At 43.3% G+C, this 19,250-nt stretch overlaps 1 protein-coding gene across 24 annotated transcripts in view; it reads left to right on the forward strand.

Moving 5' to 3' along the window:
* The window catches only part of KALRN (kalirin RhoGEF kinase), a 690,448-nt gene that overhangs the window by 294,208 nt on the left and 376,990 nt on the right, over positions 1-19,250 (forward strand). For all 24 annotated transcript variants that reach the window (XM_031662269.1, XM_031662306.1, XM_031662320.1 and 21 more), the window contains 2 exons: positions 2,132-2,263; positions 6,539-6,769. In XM_031662269.1, the coding sequence (XP_031518129.1) occupies positions 2,132-2,263; positions 6,539-6,769 (363 nt within the window). The remainder of the gene's footprint in view (positions 1-2,131; positions 2,264-6,538; positions 6,770-19,250) is intronic.

A 19,250-nucleotide genomic window follows, 5' to 3' on the forward strand; every position in this document is an offset into this window, starting at 1 on the left:
ATTTGGGTAACATAGGCCAAGGAGAGTCAGACACCTGGTCACACCTTAAATCTCTCCCTCTATTACCCTCTCTAGCGTGGAAGGCAACATAGCATAATTAAGAGTCTAGACTTTGAGGCAAGACACATGGATTCTGATCCCAGCTCCACCATTCATTTACCCTTAGACAAGTCATGTCACCATTCTGAGCTTGTTTCCTCTTCCATAATGTGGAGCTAATCATAAATAGCACAGGGCTATTTATGTGCTAAAGGGCTGTGCTAAAGATACAACATGAGAGATGGAATGTGTAAGGTGCCTCATGTGCTTACTAAACAGTGGACATTACTACTATGGGTATTTGCACCACGTACTATCCTGGTATCTTTTTATTTCCTCCACCTGAGAACTTCCCAAAGACTGAAATAATACTTGTGTCAAGCCCAACCCTATACTTTGAGAGGGATGTGGCCATATCTTTTTGTCGCTGTTGTTAAGGTTGTTGGTGGTAGTGACTGATAGTGACTGGTTCATTCTTAGGGCCATGAGAATATTGATGTCCAATTTCCTGTTCTCTCTTCAACCGTATCACTTTCATACTTTATTCAAGGTTTGCCCAGATTGGTAAGGAAGACCCCCTGCTTCTCTCTTTGTCTCTCTGGCATTATATCCTTGAGGTGATCATTTTGTGGGATATGCTACAGGCCACCTGTTAGAATATTGCAGAGAAATCCCAAGAGCCTTGAAGCAGTACTCCCCCCATGATTGACACAAGAATGTCAAGTGGCTCCTAGGGTCATTTGTAAAGTAGTTATTGGTGGAGCAAAGAAACTTCTGAGATTTCAGCATGTACATATTATATGATGTGATACTGGATGGCACCTGGCACTCTTCCAATATTGCTAAGAAATGGTCTAATGTGTTACAAAATGTACAGAATGAAAAGTCAACCACAACAATCAACAGGCCGGGGACTGAAAGCTGACAGTGACAACAAAACTAGAATGCAAACGGTTGCAGTGCCAGAACTGAGAAAACTGGAGAAGTGCACATTTATTTCATGTTTCCTGATTTGGACTGGTTTGGATCAGAAGCAATTTTATTTGTATCTATTTTTTAATGCAATTTCTGTAGGTATTACTAGTCCTTCAGGGACACTCATAAACCATGCTTCTTTTTAACTGGGGAAAAAAAATGACTCAAGGCTATTTTTTTCCATGCATTTATTTAGGCAGCTCTTTATTGTCCTCATATGGGCTGTTCTTGGCAATGGGATTAAAAGGTATTTAGGCAATTAATTTAAATGGAGCTATGCATCCAGGCGAGAGGAATCACAGACAGAACAATTCCAGACTGTTGGGTGAATTATTTGCATTTTCAAGGTGCATTTTTCCACCCAATAAATCGGAGTGATTTCAGTTAGCTTACCCTTTGTGCATGAAGACCCATAGTCTTCCACAGCTGTTAATTTTAATTTTAAAATAATTTGATGTCTGTCAAAGATCTATGTCTATATATCACAACCTGGGATGCAGTAGGTATAGCACAGCCTGTCCCCCTAGACTGCCTCTCTCGTTTCCACCCTTCAGGGGACTGACCCAACAGTGGGTCAGTGGGAGACCTGTTGAGGGCAGTCTGCATCCCATATGGGATGGTCTCTGCAAGTTCCCTGGGTTCCTGGTGGTCTGTGTGAGGTGTTTTTTGCTTGTCTTCACAACTGGATGTACACACTATAAAGCACAGATGTGGAACATCTCCTTATGTTACACACAGCCCCTCACATATGCCTGTGAGTGTGCATGGGGCAAGAAGCTCTAATGTATCCGTGGAATGTGGTGAGCTGTTTCCATACCTGGACATTACAGTTAGTGTGTAGCTATAACCTGTTGAACATCTGGTGATTCACCTGCCCCCTACAGTTTCATAATAGTCAATTTTGTGGAGACTATACTTCCTAAATGGGTACCTGGGTCTGATTTCTTACCAGGAGTTAGTATTTGTAGAATTAAAAAACTCTACCCTCTACAGTGGTCTCTGAAGGCTTTCAGAAGTCCTGATGTTTTTTCCCAAGGTATCTGACGCTCTCTCAATAATCCACCCAACTCCCTACCCCCAGTGCTCCCCCACTGACCCACCCCACGTCTCCTTCCAGTTCCTGTCGGGAGTGGACGCCTGGTGCAAGATGTGCAGCGAAGGTGGTCTGCCGTCCGAGATGCAGGACCTAGAGCTGGCAATCCACCACCACCAGACCTTGTATGAGCAGGTGACCCAAGCCTACACAGAGGTGAGAATGGAACAGGGCAACCATGGGTCTTGAGCATTTCTGCATGTGGGTGGGTGACGAGGGCACTGGCCTGTGCACTGTGAAATAGCCTGGGTGGGACTAAGAAGAAGAGAGGCTGTTTTTCTTTTTTTGGTGACATCTTTAGGAACCTTGATCTATGAACTATGGTGTCTCCAACCAGGAAGGAGAACAAATTGGGGCCATTATTAGGCATCACTTTGGTGCACTCACATTCATTCTCTCTCTCTCTGTCACACATACACACACACACACACACACACACACACACTATACACTTGCCTTATCCTGTGTGTGAAGATTGGACTTTCTCCTCTTGGGGGAGGAATATAAGAAAATGAAGCTGTGCTTTTCTGGAGTTTGCTTTCTGGTTGGTGAATGGACATGTACGCACTAGCCCTGCCACCTTTTTTATGAAGCAGCTCATCAAAAAAATATTAATTTTCTCACCAGAAGATCCAGAGGAAAACACACAGCGTGGAGATAGTGTTTGCAGGAGTAAAAAGCTTCCGTGAATGTGAAGGACAAAGACTCTTCCATTGAAAAATCAAAGGCAGGGGGTTGCTGTAAAGCTAAGAAAGGGAAAAAAAACCTCTTGACAGTCCTCTCAAAGTAAAAGGAAACAGCTACATAGGTACCTCTGTGTAGATATACACAAGTTAGTATGTTTGCTAGCTGGCATGAATTCTGAGGAAGGGAACTGAGGGATGGAGAGGGATGGGCTGATTAAGGAAGCTGGATGAGAAGAAGTGAATTCACAGACAGCCCATGTGTTTCCTCTGGGCAGGATTAGTTAGAGGAGTATTAAAATGGGTTCCTGGACCACCTGCATCAGACTCACCTGATACAGATTCCTGGGTCCCACCCAAGACTGAATCAGAATGTCAAGAAGTGAGACCTGGAACCTACATTTTAATAACTATTACCCTATTTGAATTTGATGCACATTGAAGTCTAAGAACCAATGGCTTCTGGGTAAGAATAAGGGTTTTTGCCACAGTCAAACTGAATTTGAATCCTGGCTCTCCGATTTACTAGCTGTGTGACCTCAGACAAGTTACTTAACCACTCTGAGCTTCGTTTCATCTGTGAAATGAAAGTGGTAACATCTGCCTCATAGGATAGTGTCGAGGTTATAAAGGTAATGCATGACAATTCACAATTGCAAAATTGTGGAACCAGCCTAAATGTCTATCAGCCAACGAATGGATAAAGAAAATGTGGTATATATACACCATAGAATACTACTCAGCCATAAAAAGGAACAAAATAATGGCATTCACAGCAATCTGGATGGAGTTGGAGACCATTATTCTAAGTGAAGTAACTCAGGAATGGAAAACCAAGTATTGCATATTCTCACCTTTAAGTGGGAGCTAACCAAACACCACCTGTTCCCCAAAACTATTTAAATAAATAAATCATAGAACCCAACAAAGAATTAAAAAAATAAAATGAAGGTAATGTATATAATGCACTTGGCCCAGTGTCTGATAGTAATGAGCACTAAAAAATGGTAATGTATTCTGTCATTGTAGAAGGCACAATGAAGGACTTATGAGCCAAATCTGATCTCATCAGCTCTGATCCATATGGCCCAAAGCTTTCTATCTTATAACAGAACTGTGCCTCTGCCCATGGGTCAAGAATCTTTAAATGTACTCCTTGCAAAATACAAATATAGAGAGTACAAATGAGATTAATATTATACTTCCACATGTGTGAGGTGCGGGTATAATTATACATATAGACACAATATTTCTCTCAATTAATTATCAGGCCCTAGCATTGTGAGTCTTAAACCTTCCCTTCAACCCCACTTCAGAGGCCAGTGAGCTGTCCCTGCTTCCTACAGATGTAGAGACTGAGGCAGAGAATTGGAGCTCATGCAGGGTGGATTTCTAGGACTTGGGCCTCCATCTCTAACCACCCTGCCCTGGACATAGCATGGTGCCAAAAGACAGCATTTGCTCAGAATTCCAGGAAGAGAGCGCTCCTGGGTTTGGCTATAGGATATTTGTCTTACTCATGTCTCTGGTGGGCATCACCTCTGCATTGTTTATAAACTACTTCCCCCACCCCACTCTCCTGGCAGTCTATGGGAGATGGGGATGGTGGGATTGGGTGGGTGGTGGTGGTTTCCTCTCCTGGCCTCTGCTGCACTCTACTCCAGCACCCCTCCTAACCACCCTGCCCTGAAGGCCCTTCTGTGGCCCCATGGGCAGGAGGAGTAACAGCTGCTTCTGTATTCCTGGACCCCCAGCCAAGCTATTATCAGGGACCAAAGGAAGGGTGAGGGGAGTATGCAAACCCGGCAAACAGCTTCATCATCAGAGGTGTGGAGATGGAAACACACCTCATTCCCTACCTTGCTGATGAGATAAAAGACCATTTTCATCTCCAAAAGCCTTCTTTTGGGGAAGACTCCAAGCCAACTTTGATTTAGTTGGTAACCAAGTTTGGGGACTCAACATTTCTTTCAATTCCAAGTCACCCCTGTTTTAAATTGGAAAGATGCATGTTCTGTTGGGTACTTTGCCAAGTACAGGAGGGCCACAGGTGTTGATTGTATGATGTCACTTTCCAGAATTATTGTTGCCCGCGATTGTGCCAGAACTCCAATGAGAAGAATGGCAGAGAGTGTCATCCCACTTTTCTCAGACTGAGGGCGAGTGTTGGGATGTGGATGGTGTGTCCACAGTCTAAGTGTCCCAGCCTTTCTCTGCATGTTCTAGAAAAATGAGGATTTTACTGCTTTTCAGAAGAAAGAAGGGGGTCGTATAGAGCAAGAGCAAAGTATTTTAAAAGGATAAAGACAAAAGAAAGAAAACGACAAGGAAATAAAGAGGATGGAAGGGAGATGATGATGATTATGATGATGGTTGTATTAGTCTGTTCTCATGCCACTAATAAAAACATACCTGAGACTGGGTAATTTATTAAAAAAAAAAGAAGAAAAAAAACAGGTTTGATGGACTTACAGTTTCACATGGCCATGGAGGCCTCACAATCATGGCAGAAAGTGAAGGAGGAGCAAAGGCATGTCTTACATGGTGGCAGTCAAGAGAGTGTGTGCAGGGGAACTGCCCTTTTATAAAACCATCAGATCTCATGAGACTTATTCACTAACATGAGAACAGCACGGGAAAAACCCATCCCCATGATTCAATTACCTCCCACCAGGTCCCTCCCACAACATGTGAGGATTATGGGAACTACAATTCAAGATGAGATTTGAATGGGGACACAGACAAACCATATCAATGGTGATGCTGGTGAAGATAAAATTGGTAGCCAGTATCACGTCAGGCTCTATTCTAAACACTGTATGTGTGTTAACTCATTTAATCCTCACCATGACTTTATGAAATATGTACATAATTCTCCCTCTTTTACAGAGAAGGAAACTGAGGACCAAGGGAGTTAAATAACTTGTCTCTTGTCACACATCTAGAATTTTAGAGCCAGATAGAGGAATTTGGGAAAGAAAGAGCAGGAGAGAATTATGGTGGGAACTTATATTGACTTCATTTCTGAAATGAAGTTATACTGTCTTCCCCGGTGTGAGTCAGTTAAAATATTTACCAAGCCTGGGCGCGGTGGCTCACGCCTGTAATCCAAGCACTTTGGGAGGCTGAGGTGGGCGGATCACCTGAAGTCTGGAGTTCGAGACCAGCCTGGCCAACATAGTGAAACCCCATCTCTACTAAAAATACAAAAATTAGACAGGCATGGTGACACGCGCCTGTAATCCCAACTACTCAGGAGACTGAGGCAGGAGAATTGCTTGAACCCGGGAGGCAGAGGTTGCAGTGAGCGGAGATCGCACCATTGATTGCACTCCAGCCTGGGGACAAGAGCTAGATTTTGTCTCAAAAACAAACAAGCAAACAAACAACAACAACAACTAAAATTTGCCAAGTTCCTACTGTGTGCCAGGCACTGTTTTGGGCATTGAGGGGAGAGCAGCAAGTAGGCAGTGTCTCTGCCCTCACAGAGCTGAAATTCAGGAGGGGAGAGAGTCTCACAGACAACTGGCCAGCACTCCAGCAACTCCCCCATCAGGGAATTCCAGGTGCTTGGCCCTCCACCAGGCTGGAGGATCATGGCAGCTCTGGCTGGCTAGGTGTCTGGGTATGGGATTCCTGAGATTCTCAGAAGGCATAGTCAGGGACCCTCAGGCAGATACTTACTGCTTCTCTCTGTGCCCTGCCTATCACCCTTTTCCCTTAACCTAAACTTCTCTCTTTCCTGCAGGTCAGCCAGGATGGCAAAGCACTGCTAGATGTGCTACAGCGGCCCCTGAGCCCTGGGAACTCAGAATCCCTCACGGCCACAGCCAACTACTCCAAGGCAGTGCACCAAGTGCTGGACGTGGTGCACGAGGTGTTACATCACCAGCGACGGCTGGAGAGCATCTGGCAGCACCGCAAGGTGCGGCTCCACCAGCGGCTGCAGCTCTGTGTCTTCCAGCAGGACGTACAGCAGGTAACAGGCTCTGAGCCCTGGTGTCCATCATCCATTCTAGGAGGCAGACCGAGCTCAAGTCCCTGATCTAGGTGATCAGGCTTAGGAGAGCACAGACTTATAGAGGGAAAAATGAAATTCAGCTCTCAAGTGCTCCACAGAACCCCCACCAAAACACAAAACAAAAACTGGACCTGTGAATTGCATGTTTCTTGCCTAAGTGACTTTATAGACTGGCCTTCTCACCATGTGATATTGGAAAGGGAGACTTAGTTTCAGGAACTGCAATTCGTCATCGTCATATGGCACATTTTTCTTTGGTTTTGTTTTGTTTTGTTTTTTGGAGAGAGTCTCGCTCTGCTGCCCAGACTGGAGTACAGTGGTGTAATCTTGGCTCATTGCAACCTCCACTTTCTGGGTTCAAGTGATTCTTGTGCCTCAGCCTCCCAAGTAGCTGGGATTAAGGGCATGTGCCACCACACTCAGCTAATTTTTGTATTTTTGGTGGAGATGGGGTTTCACCATGTTGGCCAGGCTGGTCTTGAACTCCTGACCTCAGGTGACCTGCCCGCCTCGGCCTCCCAAACTGTCAGTATGGGTTAGGGTTAGGGCCAATGTGGCACATTTTTTTGTTTGGTGAGCTTGACCCACACTCAGGCAGTGATTGCTAGACAGCTCAGGGGTGGGTGGTTATCTGAGCACTGTCAGGCTTGGACCCCACATATGGTCCATCTGGGATGCAGGTGGCCTGCCAGAGTGGAGGTGAAGTGGGGTACAGGGACCTTCAGAGGATTCCTTTACAAGGTTGGACCAGGAAAATCAGATTTAAAACCTGGGCTGTTGTTCAGTGTATGTTTCATGATTACAGGTTATTTCTGACTTTATATAGTTTTTTTTGTATTATGACATCAGTTGTGGCTTTTTCCTTTGCCACTAATAACAAAGAAATGGTTATGTTTCTGACCACAAAAGGACAGTCTTGCTACAAATGCCCTTTCAGATGAAATAACCCATTCTTTTCTCCTTGTACTTTCTCTGTTTCTGTCTTCCAGGGGACCCTGGGATCTTTGCTGGAGGATTGATATACTAGGGCAGGGGGAGCTGGTTGGGAGATGGGGACTGAGATCCAGTCTCACTGTCTGTCATCTCTCTCTTAGTTCACCATAGGAGAACTAAGGATGGGCTTAGTTGTCCTAGGATGGGCTCTGCAGAGCTTCAGAGGAGCTGCTGGGGTGGACGCACTTGTGTTCAACACCTGTTTGACTTTTCTGTGGCTACCGTGTAACTCCAGGATTATACATATAAAATAACAATTCACTCTCCTTTCATTCTTTTGTGGCATCGGCCAGGTATAATCCAAGGATAATCTAATTTATCTACTGTATTATATAATACAATGTAATCCATTGTATATTTCCAGTGTAGTGAAATACACATGGCAAATTGAGAGCCAACTGTACATGTCTTTGGGATATTGGTTCCCTTCACCGGTGTCATTAGAGGGGCCTCTGGTGCTGGGTGCCTGAAGTAGTCAGGCCGAGTGGAGGGAGAGTTGAGCATTCTTGTCACTGACTGTGACACCCTCTGACTAAGGGGATAGTCACTGTGCAATCAGTCCCAGGAGCAGATGGGCCTTCGAGCATGTCCTCACTTCTTGGGCTGCCATAACTCGCCTTGCAGAGTCCTCTTCTGACTGGAGCATCAGTTGAGTCATCAGAGGCAACACCTCAGTCCCAGGAGAAATGGGCAGTACTGATGTGCTGGCCGCAGTTCTGAAGCCCTCATGGGGCCTGCTGGGAGTGGAGAAGCAAATGAATCGGTTGCCTACTCCTGCCATCTGGAGCTATCCTGATAAATATATCACTCCTGAGTGCAGGAGAGCACAGGAGGTAGTCTGTGATTGAGACAGAGTGAGGTACCAGCCTCTGAAGGCACAAAGGAGAGGCGTTGCTATTTCAGTGAACTCTCCATGACTCTCAGAGATGATCTGGGCCATGAATTGTACAATATCCATGGTGTCCTCTTTACTCTCATGCTGATTTTACAGCTGTTGTCCTGGAGAGCTGCAGAGGGGCTGCCAGGAGGGTGGGTGAAAGGCCTCCCCAAGAGGAGGGTGGCATTCCAGACTCCAACTATCAGGGAACTGCTGTGATCTGACTTTTCTGTGGCCACCATGACATCTAAACTAAAGCTAAGAAAAAGTATAAAACCACACCTGTGGTTGTTCTGCATCATGCTTTTAAAAATGAGAGCCTTTCTGAAATTAAGACCCTGTCAGTTCATCACTTTCTTGTTTGTAAATCCATGAGCATGAAATCTTTTTCCATTTATTTGTGTCCTCTTACTTCCTTCAGCAGTGGTTTGTAGTTCTCCTTGAAGAGGTCCTTCACATCCCTTGTAGTTAGATACCTAGGTATTTTATTCTCTTTGTAGCAATTGTGAGTGGGAGTTCACTCATGATTTGGCTCTCTATTATTGGTTTATAGGAATGCTTGTGATTTTTGCACATTCCAGAATTATGCAAAAAATCAATTGCATTGATTTTGTATCTTGAGACTTTGCTGAAGTTGCTTATCAGCTTAAGATTTTGGACCAACATCTAGAGAAGTAAAGAAAGCAAGACATTACAAGTTTTGATGGAGGCTTAAAATGTTGAATTTTTAGAAAATGCTCTGAATCCCAGAAACCTCAAAGAAATCCAGAGACCTGGTGAATAGCAATGTCAGGAATATAAGACAAGGTGAGGACAAGGTGGCTCTTATCATTAGAAGTTAATATAAGAAATTGAGAGTAGAAAATATGTACGTGACTAGGTTGTATTTCTGTCAGTCTTTCTACCTCATGTGTAATCTTTTAAAGTTATTTGAATATTATCCTAAGCAAACTAACACAGGAATAGAGAACCAAACACCACATGTTATCACTTATAAGCAGAAGCTGAACACTGAACACACATGGACACAAAGACGGGAACAGTAGGCACTAGGGACTGCTTGAGGGGGAAGGTGGGAAGGAGGTGTGGGTTCAAGGCTGCCTATCAAGTACTATGCTCAGTATCTTGGTGATGGGATCACTCATACACTAAGCCTCAGTGACATGCAATTTACCTATGTAACAAACCTGCACATGTACCCCTAAACCTAAAATAAAAGTAAATAAAAAGCAACAAAAAATAAAAAAATAAAAAAGATTTTTGGGTCAAGACGATAGGGTTTTCTAAATATACAATCATGTCATCTGCAAACAAAGACAATTTGACTTCCTCTCTTCCTATTTGAATACCCTTTATTTCTTTCTCTTGCCTGATTGCCCTGGCCAGAACTTCTAATACTGTGTTGAATAGGAGTGGTGAGAGAGGGTATCTTTGTCTTGTGCTGATTTTCAAAAGGAATGCATCTAGCTTTTGCCCATTCAGTATGATATTGGCTGTGGGTTTGTCATAAATAGCTTTCATTATTTTGAGATACATTCCATCAGTACCTAGTTTATTGAGAGTTTTTAGCATGAAGGGGTGTTGAATTTTATCAGCCTTTTCTGCCTCTATTGAGATAATCATGTGGTTTTTGTCATTGATTCTGTTTATGTGATAGATTATGTTTATTGATTTGCATATGTTGAACCAGCCTTGCATCCCAGAAATGAAGCTGACTTGATCGTGGTGGATAAGCTTTTTGATGTGTTACTGGATTTGTTTGACCAGTATTTTATTGAGGATTTTTGCATTGATGTTCATCAGGGATATTGGCCTGAAATTTTCTTTTTTTGTTGTGTCTCTGACAGGTTTTGGTATCAGGATGATGCTGACCTCATAAAATGAGTTAGGGAGGAGTCCCTCTTTTTCTATTGTTTGGAATAGTTTCAGAAGGAATGATACCAGCTCCTCTTTGTATCTCTGGTAGAATTTGACTGTGAATCCATCTGCTCCTGGACTTTTTTTGGTTGGTAGGCTATTAATTACTGCCTCAATTTGAGAACTTGTTATTGGTCTATTTGGGGATTCAACTTCTTCCTGATTTAGTCTTGGGAGGGTGTCTGTGTCCAGGAATTTATCCATTTCTTCTGGATTTTCTGGTTTATTTGCATAGAGGTGTTTATAGTATTCTCTGATGGTAGTTCGTATTTCTGTGGGATCAGCGGTGATATCTCCTTTATCATTTTTTATGTGTCTATTCGATTCTTCTTTTTCTTTATTAGGCTAGTGATCTATCTATTTTGTTAATCTTTTCAAAAACCGGCTGCTGGATTCATTGATTTTTTGAAGGGTTTTTTGTGTCTCGATCTCCTTCAGTTCTTCTCTGATCTTAATTATTTCTTGTCTTCTGCTAGCTTTTGAATTTATTTGCTCTTGCTTCTCTGGTTCTTTTAATTGTGATGTTACGGTATCAATTTTAGATCTTTCCCGCTTCCTCCTGTGGGCATGTAGTGTTATAAATTTCCCTCGGAGCACTACTTTAGCTGTGTCCCAGAGATTCTGGTATGTTGTGTCTTTGTTCTCATTGGTTTCAAAGAACTTCTTTATTTCTGCCTTAATTTCATTATTTACCCAGTAGTCATTCAGGAGCAGTTTGCTCAGTTCCCATGTAGATGTGTGGTTTTGAGTGAGCTTCTTAATCCTGCGTTCTAATTTGATTGCACTGTGGTCTAAGAGACTGTTTGTTATTACTTCCGTTCTTTTGCATTTGCTGAGGAGTGTTTTACTTCCAATTTTGTGGTTAATTTTAGAATAAGTGCGATGTGGTGCTGAGAAGAATGTGTATTCTGTTGATTTGGGGTGGAGAGATCTGTAGATGTCTATTAGGTCCACTTGGTCCAGAGCTGAATTCAAGTCCTGAACATCCTTGTTAATTTTCTGTCATGTTGATATGACTAATATTGACAGTGGGGTGTTAAAGTCTTCCACTATTATTGTGTGGGAGTCTAACTCTCTTTGTAGGTCTCTGCGAACTTGCTTTATGAATCTGGGTGCTCCTGTATTGGGTGCAAGGAAACCCAATGCACTTTCTGTTTTTTATTCTCCCCTAACTCTTCTATCTTCCATGTATGTAAAAGGGCTACTTTCAGGCCCAGATACACCTGAATTGTGGTGGGAAGAACAAGGAGTCACTAGATTCTTGCTCTTTCTGGGAGATGCAAATTTCATTCTATCTTTTCTTAGCTAGATCAACTGTTTTCAGAGCATCCCCTGCAGGCAGGCCACCTTGTTCCGCCTCACCTTCTTCTTCACTCTCCATTTTTTGCAAGAATGAGTCTATCTGATAGCAAATCCTAGACAGACAACACTCTGTGGTAGAACAGTAGGTAGGCTCTTTGAATAAAACACAAACACAGGAATAATCTCCACTGATTATTTAAATCAAATAATTCCATGTTTTTGTCTTTTAGTGTGACTTTAACCCTCCTACCCCCAACTTCTATTTTTTTATTATAAAGTAATTTAGTTTTTCTGTAGCAAATAAAAAATGTATCAGTTGACAGAGGCCAAGCACGGTGGCTCACGCCTGTAATCCCAGCACTTTGAGAGGCTGAGGCGGCAGGATCACTTGGGGTCATGAATTCAAGACCAGCCTGGCCAACATGGTGAAACCCCATCTCTACTAAAAATACAAAAATTATGCAGGTGTGGTGGCACACGCCTATAGTCCCATCTACTCAGGAGGCAGAGGCAGGAGAATTGCTTGAACCTGGGAGGCAGAGGTTGCAGTGAGCCAAGATCACACTACTGCATTCCAGCCTGGGTGACAGAGCAAGACTCCATCTCAAAAAAGAAAAAAAAAAGGAAAAAGAAAAAAACACGTCTGTAAAGTGTTTTGGCACACCTTCTGTATGCAAAATCTTGTGCTAGAAGTTTGTGGTCTCTGCCTTTGAGCGTAGACACATACACCCAAGTATATATTAATGGCACACAGCTATCTGTGTTCAGAGCCAAAAACAACCAAACAACAATGAGCTTATTAGAGTCAGGGCAGAGAGAGTTCACTCTTGTTGGGGTGTGCTTCGCGCTGGTCCTTGGAGCACAGGAAGGGGAGATGGGGGTGATGTTCTTGGGAAAGACCAGAAAGCAGAGAACTAAGTTATAGGCAGGGCACAAGGGTGAGGAAGTCTAACTGGATACCTACTCCTGGCAGCGATAATGGGAGGTGAGACTGGAAGGGTAGGGAGTGGTCTTGTTGGTGTGAGTAGGTCAGTGACACATTTGAGGCTTCTATATGTCTTGTTTTTAAGCAGTATGGTCAGGTGAACTAGGGAAGGGTAGTGATGTCAGAACATATCTGGCTTGGTGACTTCCATTCTGAATTACTGAAAATTAATATTCATTTAAAGTCCATAGTTCCTGTACTACAAATAGATTGTACCTGCTCCCCTCAGTTTTTCTGAAGCCTCAGGGGGAAAATTACAGCTTTTACTATGTCAGCTCTAGTTTGCCAAAGACTGTCTCAAAAGGATTTGACTGTAATTTTCTAAAAACTCCAAATAGTCAATCTTTTACTAGCTCCATTGACTATAGTCTCTTAATCATACTAAAACGGTTTGGTCATTGTATAATCCAGTCGACAGTTTTGCATAATAGAAGATGAGCACTTCAGGTTGCTCTCAGAATGATTAGTTATTAAAAAAAAAAGTGACCAGAATGATGTCAGGTCTAGAAACTAACTCTTCTGATAAGAAAGAAGGATTAAAACATCTAAAAAGGAAAGGGTCAGGGCATATTCTGCACCTCATTAGATCAAGGAATGCACTCATGGGGGAACCATGTGTTCAACAGATTACTTGATGGGTGCACTGAGAAGGGGATTCAAGTATCAGAGGAATGGTTGGATTCCAACCCTGAGATTTTGTTACTGGAATTAAATATGTCTTTATAAGTTATATTGTTCAAAGCTCAGGATTCATCAACTTTATGAGTAAATATGATTGAGTATCTAATCTCTTCACTTGGCTTTTGTTTAATCTTCCATCACTGTGAGGCAGATGATAGTTTTGTTCCGTCTTTCTGATGGGGAAATTAAGGCTTAGAAAGGCTTAGTAAACTTGCCTAAGGTCACACAGCTAGTGGCAGATCAGGGATTCAATTCCAAGTTCACCTAATATCAAACTCCATCCTCTTAGCCTCTTTACTATGCCATATACCCTATGATGGGTGATGGGAATAAGAGACACAGATCATGCCCTTGAGAAGTTTATAATTTAGTGCTAGAGTATCACTGATCAAAGTGTCCTGATCAATTACTTGGTCTCACAGGATGAGACTTGTCTAACATCATATAGCTGCTGACAGCTGAGATTGATCCTCAAACTACCTGTCCAGTAAGATTCAAGAAGACAGTCTTACTTATACCCAGAAACCTCCTCCATTGCTAGCACAGCAGTCTGAGATCTAACTGCAAGGCAGCAGCGAGGCTGGGGGAGGGGCGCCCGCCATTGCTGAGGCTTAAGTAGGTAAACAAAGCCACCAGGAAGCTCGAACTGGGTGGAGCCCACAGCAGCTCAAGGAGGCCTGCCTGTCTCTGTAGACTCCACTTCTGGGGACAGGGCAAAGCTAAACAAAAAGCAGCTGAAACCTCTGCAGATGTAAATGACCCCGTCTGACAGCTTTGAAGAGAGCAGTGGATCTCCCAGCATGGAGGTTGAGATCTGAGAACAGACACACTGCCTGCTCAAGTGGGTCCCGGACCCCTGAGTAGCCTAACTGGGAGACATCCTCCACTAAGTCCAGACCGACACCTCACACCTCACACGGTGGGATACACCCCTGAGATGAAGCTTCCAGAGCAAGAATCAGACAGCAACACTCACTGTTCAGCAATATTCTATCTTCTGCAGCCTCCGCTGCTGATACCCAGGCAAACAGGGTCTGGAGTGGACCTCAAGCAAACTCCAACAGACCTGCAGCTGAGTGTCCTGACTGTTAGAAGGAAAACTAACAAACAGAAAGGACACCCACACCAAAACCCCATCAGTATGTCACCATCATCAAAGACCAAAGGCAGATAAAACCACAAAGATGGGGAAAAAGCAGTGCAGAAAAGCTGGAAATTCAAAAAATCAGAGCACATCTCCCCCTCCAAAGGGATGCAGCTCATCGCCAGCAATGGAACAAAGCTGGACAGAGAATGACTTTGACAAGTTGAGAGAAGAAGGCTTCAGTCAATCAAACTTCTCAGAGCTAAAGGAGGAACTATGTAACCAGCGCAAAGAAACTAAAAATCTTGAAAAAAGAATGGAAGAATGGATAATTAGAATAATCAATGCAGAGAAGGCCATAAACGAACTGATAGAGATAAAAACCATGACACGAGAAATACGTGACAAATGAACAAGCTTCAGTAACCGACTCGATCAACTGGAAGAAAGAGTATCAATGATTGAAGATCAAATGAATAAAATGAAGCGAGAAGAGAAATCTAGAGAAAAAAGAGGAAAAAGAAATGAACAAAGCCTCCAAGAAATATAGGATTATGTGAAAAGACCAAATCTACGTCTGATTGATGTGCCTGAAAGTGAGGGGGTAAATGGAACCAAGTTGGAAAACACTCTTCAGGGTATCATCCAGGAGAACTTCCCCAACCTAGTAGGGCAGGCCAACATTCAAATTCAGGAAATACAGAGATTGCCACAAAGATACTCCTTGAGAAGAGCAACTCCAAGACACATAATTGTCAGATTCACCAAAGTTGAAATGAAGGAAAAAATGTTAAGGGCAGCCAGAGACAAAGGTTGGGTTACCCACAAAGGGAAGCCCATCAGACTAACAGCAGATGTCTCGGCAGAAACTCTCCAAGCCAGAAGAGAGTGGGGGCCAATATTCCACATTCTTAAAGAAAAGAATTTTCAACCCAGAATTTTGTATCCAGCCAAACTAAGTTTCATAAGTGAAGGAGAAATAAAATCCTTTACAGACAAGCAAATGCTTAGAGATTTTGTCACCACCAGGCCTGCCCTACAAGAGACCCTGAAGGAAGCACTAAACATGGAAAGGAACAACAGGTACCAGCCATTGCAAAAACATGCCAAAATGTGAAGATCATCGATGCTAGGAAGAAACTGCATCAACTAACGAGCAGAATAATCAGCTAATATCAAAATGACAGGATCAAGTTCACATATAACAATATTCACCTAAAATGTAAATGGACTAAATGGTCCAATTAAAAGACACAGACTGGCAAATTGGATAAAGAGTCAAGACCCATCCGTTTGCTGTATTCAGGAGACCCATCTCACATGCAGAGACACACATAGGCTCAAAATAAAGGGATGGAGGAACATCTACCAAGCAAATGAAGAACAAAAGCCCTTTTCCATATGCTTTCTCTATAACTATTTATTACTAACACAAATTTCCCCAAAACAGACACTATCCATTCTCATTTATTTTTCACAGTTATAATTATGTTAACTTAGCATTACTGATGCTATTATTTGCAGCATGTATCTTGAATAATATCCATCTGCCCATGGTCATAATTAGCAGTTTTAAAGTTCTCAAATAAGTTTTTTTTTATAGTGATAATCTAATCATTCAGATATTTTTCAAGTAGATAATAGGTGATTATTTGGGCAGAGTGTATGCCCAGAAAGAGCACAAGGTTGAGACTCTGCTGAATTGGTGCAGATCGAGAGGGAGGCTCCTGCTTGTCAGGGTTGCTTTCTGATTGAAATGAAGAGAGGGAGGAAAACATTCCCATCTGCCTTTTTAGTGTCCCTGATCTTAGAGGAAGCACTCCATCCCTTTCCCTGTGGCAGGAGGCTAGTACAGAAGACTATGGGTTCTAGTCCTCTCCATGTGTTCCCTAGTCTCTGCAGGGCTGGGGAATGAGCTAGAGGCTTGCCTCTTGCATGCTCACATGCTTCCTGCCTGGAACCTCATGGGCTCCTAGTACCTCTTCTTCCTGGTTCCCCATTTCCCATACTATACCCCAGCCACTCTGTTCTCTGCCCTACTTTCCTTCTTGCCTCTCTTCCCTTCCCCGTCATGGGCTTCTCCCTTGGTGTTTAGTTTGGTGTTTATTTTGATTTTATGAATACAAACTCTGTCCTGACTGAAAAGTGGTCCTTCCATGATGAGCACGTGGGCATCTCATCTGGCAGGGGTAGGAGGCTGATGAAGCCTGGGGAGGCAGTGAGAAGTCTCTTGCCAGGAGATAGTGAACCTCAGGGCTTTATTGATCCACAGCAATTTTTAACATGTTTAATATCCTCAATTCCTTTTTTATTGTTATATTAACAAGTGATAAGACAGTAACCATCCAGGGTACCTTTTTTCTAACAATCCCTATCCTTAGCATGTCCTTGATCTCAACATGCTAATTCTGGTATCTTGAATACTAGGCTAAAGGATAAAGAACTCACGCATGATTATTGATGAGATGCTGTTGAAGGATTCTGTGCAGAGGAGACATGTAATCAGAGTAGAGGTTTGAGGAAATCTAGTGCCAGTTTAGGGGCTGAGTTGGGGTGAGGGGAGACTGGAAACCATAGGCGTGGTATGTGGCCATAGAGCATGAACAAGGGTAATGGGGAAAGTGTAGGTTTGGGAGCTTTTATGGGAAAAAAAATCACTAAAAATTTTCCATTTGTTACAGAAAATGAAGGAGGCATCACATATGAATATGTAACTGTATTTTTCAAAGTGTGGTCCTTGGACCCCTGCATTAAAATTATCTGGGCAGAGTGGAGGGCTTTTTAAAAACAGATTATCAGGCCCTATTCTACATTTCTTGATTCAGAATTTGGGAATGAGGTGGAGCCTATAATTTAAAAAGAACCCCAGGTGATTCTTAAGCATTCTAAAGTTCACAACTGCTGGCAAGAGTTTGAAGCCTTAGTGTTAAAAAGTATAGTGCCTCCAGAAACAGACAGCAAGGCACTAGGCAGAGGAGGTTCTCTCAGGGAGGTAGGAGGACCCAGCCTCCACTGTGCTGGGAGGGGACAGGTGCAGGTGGGCTGGGGCTGGAGAGGCCAAGGGTTAGGGGCAGCTGAGACTTTGGGTCTCTGGACCCTCAGCTGGCTTCTACCCGACATCGGGTCTGCCAGGAGACAGAATTGCAGCTCTCAATGGAAGCACAGTCTGTACACCTGCTAATGAGTTTCCGCTGAGCCCTCTCAGAAGAATGATGGCTTCTCCTGCCATAGCAAGACATTTATTTTGATCATACTTGTTCCAAAGAGGGGACGGAAAATGAGTTGCTGGTAATTGGGCATTTCAAGTGGTGCCTGCATGCTCTCCAGTTGCAGCCGATGGGGAGCTGGGTGGTACAGGCAGCCTAGGAGCTCCCCCTCTTCAGAACTAGTGCTCAGTGTGCTGTGTGAAGAGACAGAAATAATGATGTGGTAGACTCTCCTGAGTGCTCTTCACACTGTGTGTACTTGAACCTTTAACAGAACAAAATGTCTTGTAGATGCCTGATGGCATATAAATGATCCTTCATTTACTTCAGAATAATGGCTTTCTAAATGTGGGAGGCTGAGGGCTGAGAGGTAGAAATTAAGAGAGGAGAAATCTTTAGTTTACTTAAAACATCAGGCAATTTCTTGTTTTACCCTGTGGATCAAATTATGACACAAGCTGAATAATCTATTTCAAATAAGATGACTTATCAGAGAGAACCAGGTGAGGGATCAGAGAGGTGAGATTCTGATTCCGCCTACATTTGCAAAACATCTCCATTTCTTTTCATGGGTTTTGTCCTTCCCACACAGGAAGTTTTCAAATTATATTTGTTATTCGTTTACCCATTTATTCAGCAAATACTCGGAGAAGAACACAGCAGCAAATCAAATGAACCCCCTGTTTACATAGAGCTTACAGTCAGGGGGTGGAAATAAAACAACACCCAAACCAAGCAAGTACGCCATGTGTCATATGGCGATAACTGGTGATGAGTAAGTGGAGAGCTGAATGAATGAGCAATGAGGATGCGTTTAAGAAGAGGTTCTGGGACTGGGCACTGTGGCTCATGCCTCTAATACTAGCACTTTGAGAGGCTGAGGTGAGCAGATTGCCTGATCTCAGGAGTTCAAGACCAGCCTGGGCAACATGGTAAAACCCTGTCTCTACCAAAATACAATAACATTAGCTGAGTATTGTGGTGTGTGCTTGTGGTCCTAGCTATTCAAGAGGCTGAAGCATGAGAATCGCTTGAACCCAGTAGGTGGAGGTTGCAGTGAGCCAAGATTGCGCCATTATACTCCAGCCTGAGTGACAGAGTGAGACTCTGTCGCCAAAAAAAAGAAGAAGAAGAAGAGGTTCCGGCACATGGAATGGTACTTACAAAGTCCTTAAGACCAGAGTGGTTTCTCATGAGCTCAGATGCATTCATGGCCACCATACAGAGATTGTTTGTTAATAATTCTCTTCAAAAGGACATTTTCCAGCCGGGCATGGTGGCTCACACCTATAATTCCAGCACTTTGAGAGGCCGAGGCAGGTGGATCACCTGAGGTCAGGAGTTCAAGACCAGCCTGGCCAACATGGCAAAACACCATCTGTACTGAAAATACA

The sequence above is a fragment of the Papio anubis genome, chromosome 2 (assembly GCF_008728515.1).
Source record: "Papio anubis isolate 15944 chromosome 2, Panubis1.0, whole genome shotgun sequence".
In the NCBI taxonomy this organism is placed as follows: Eukaryota; Metazoa; Chordata; class Mammalia; order Primates; family Cercopithecidae; genus Papio; species Papio anubis.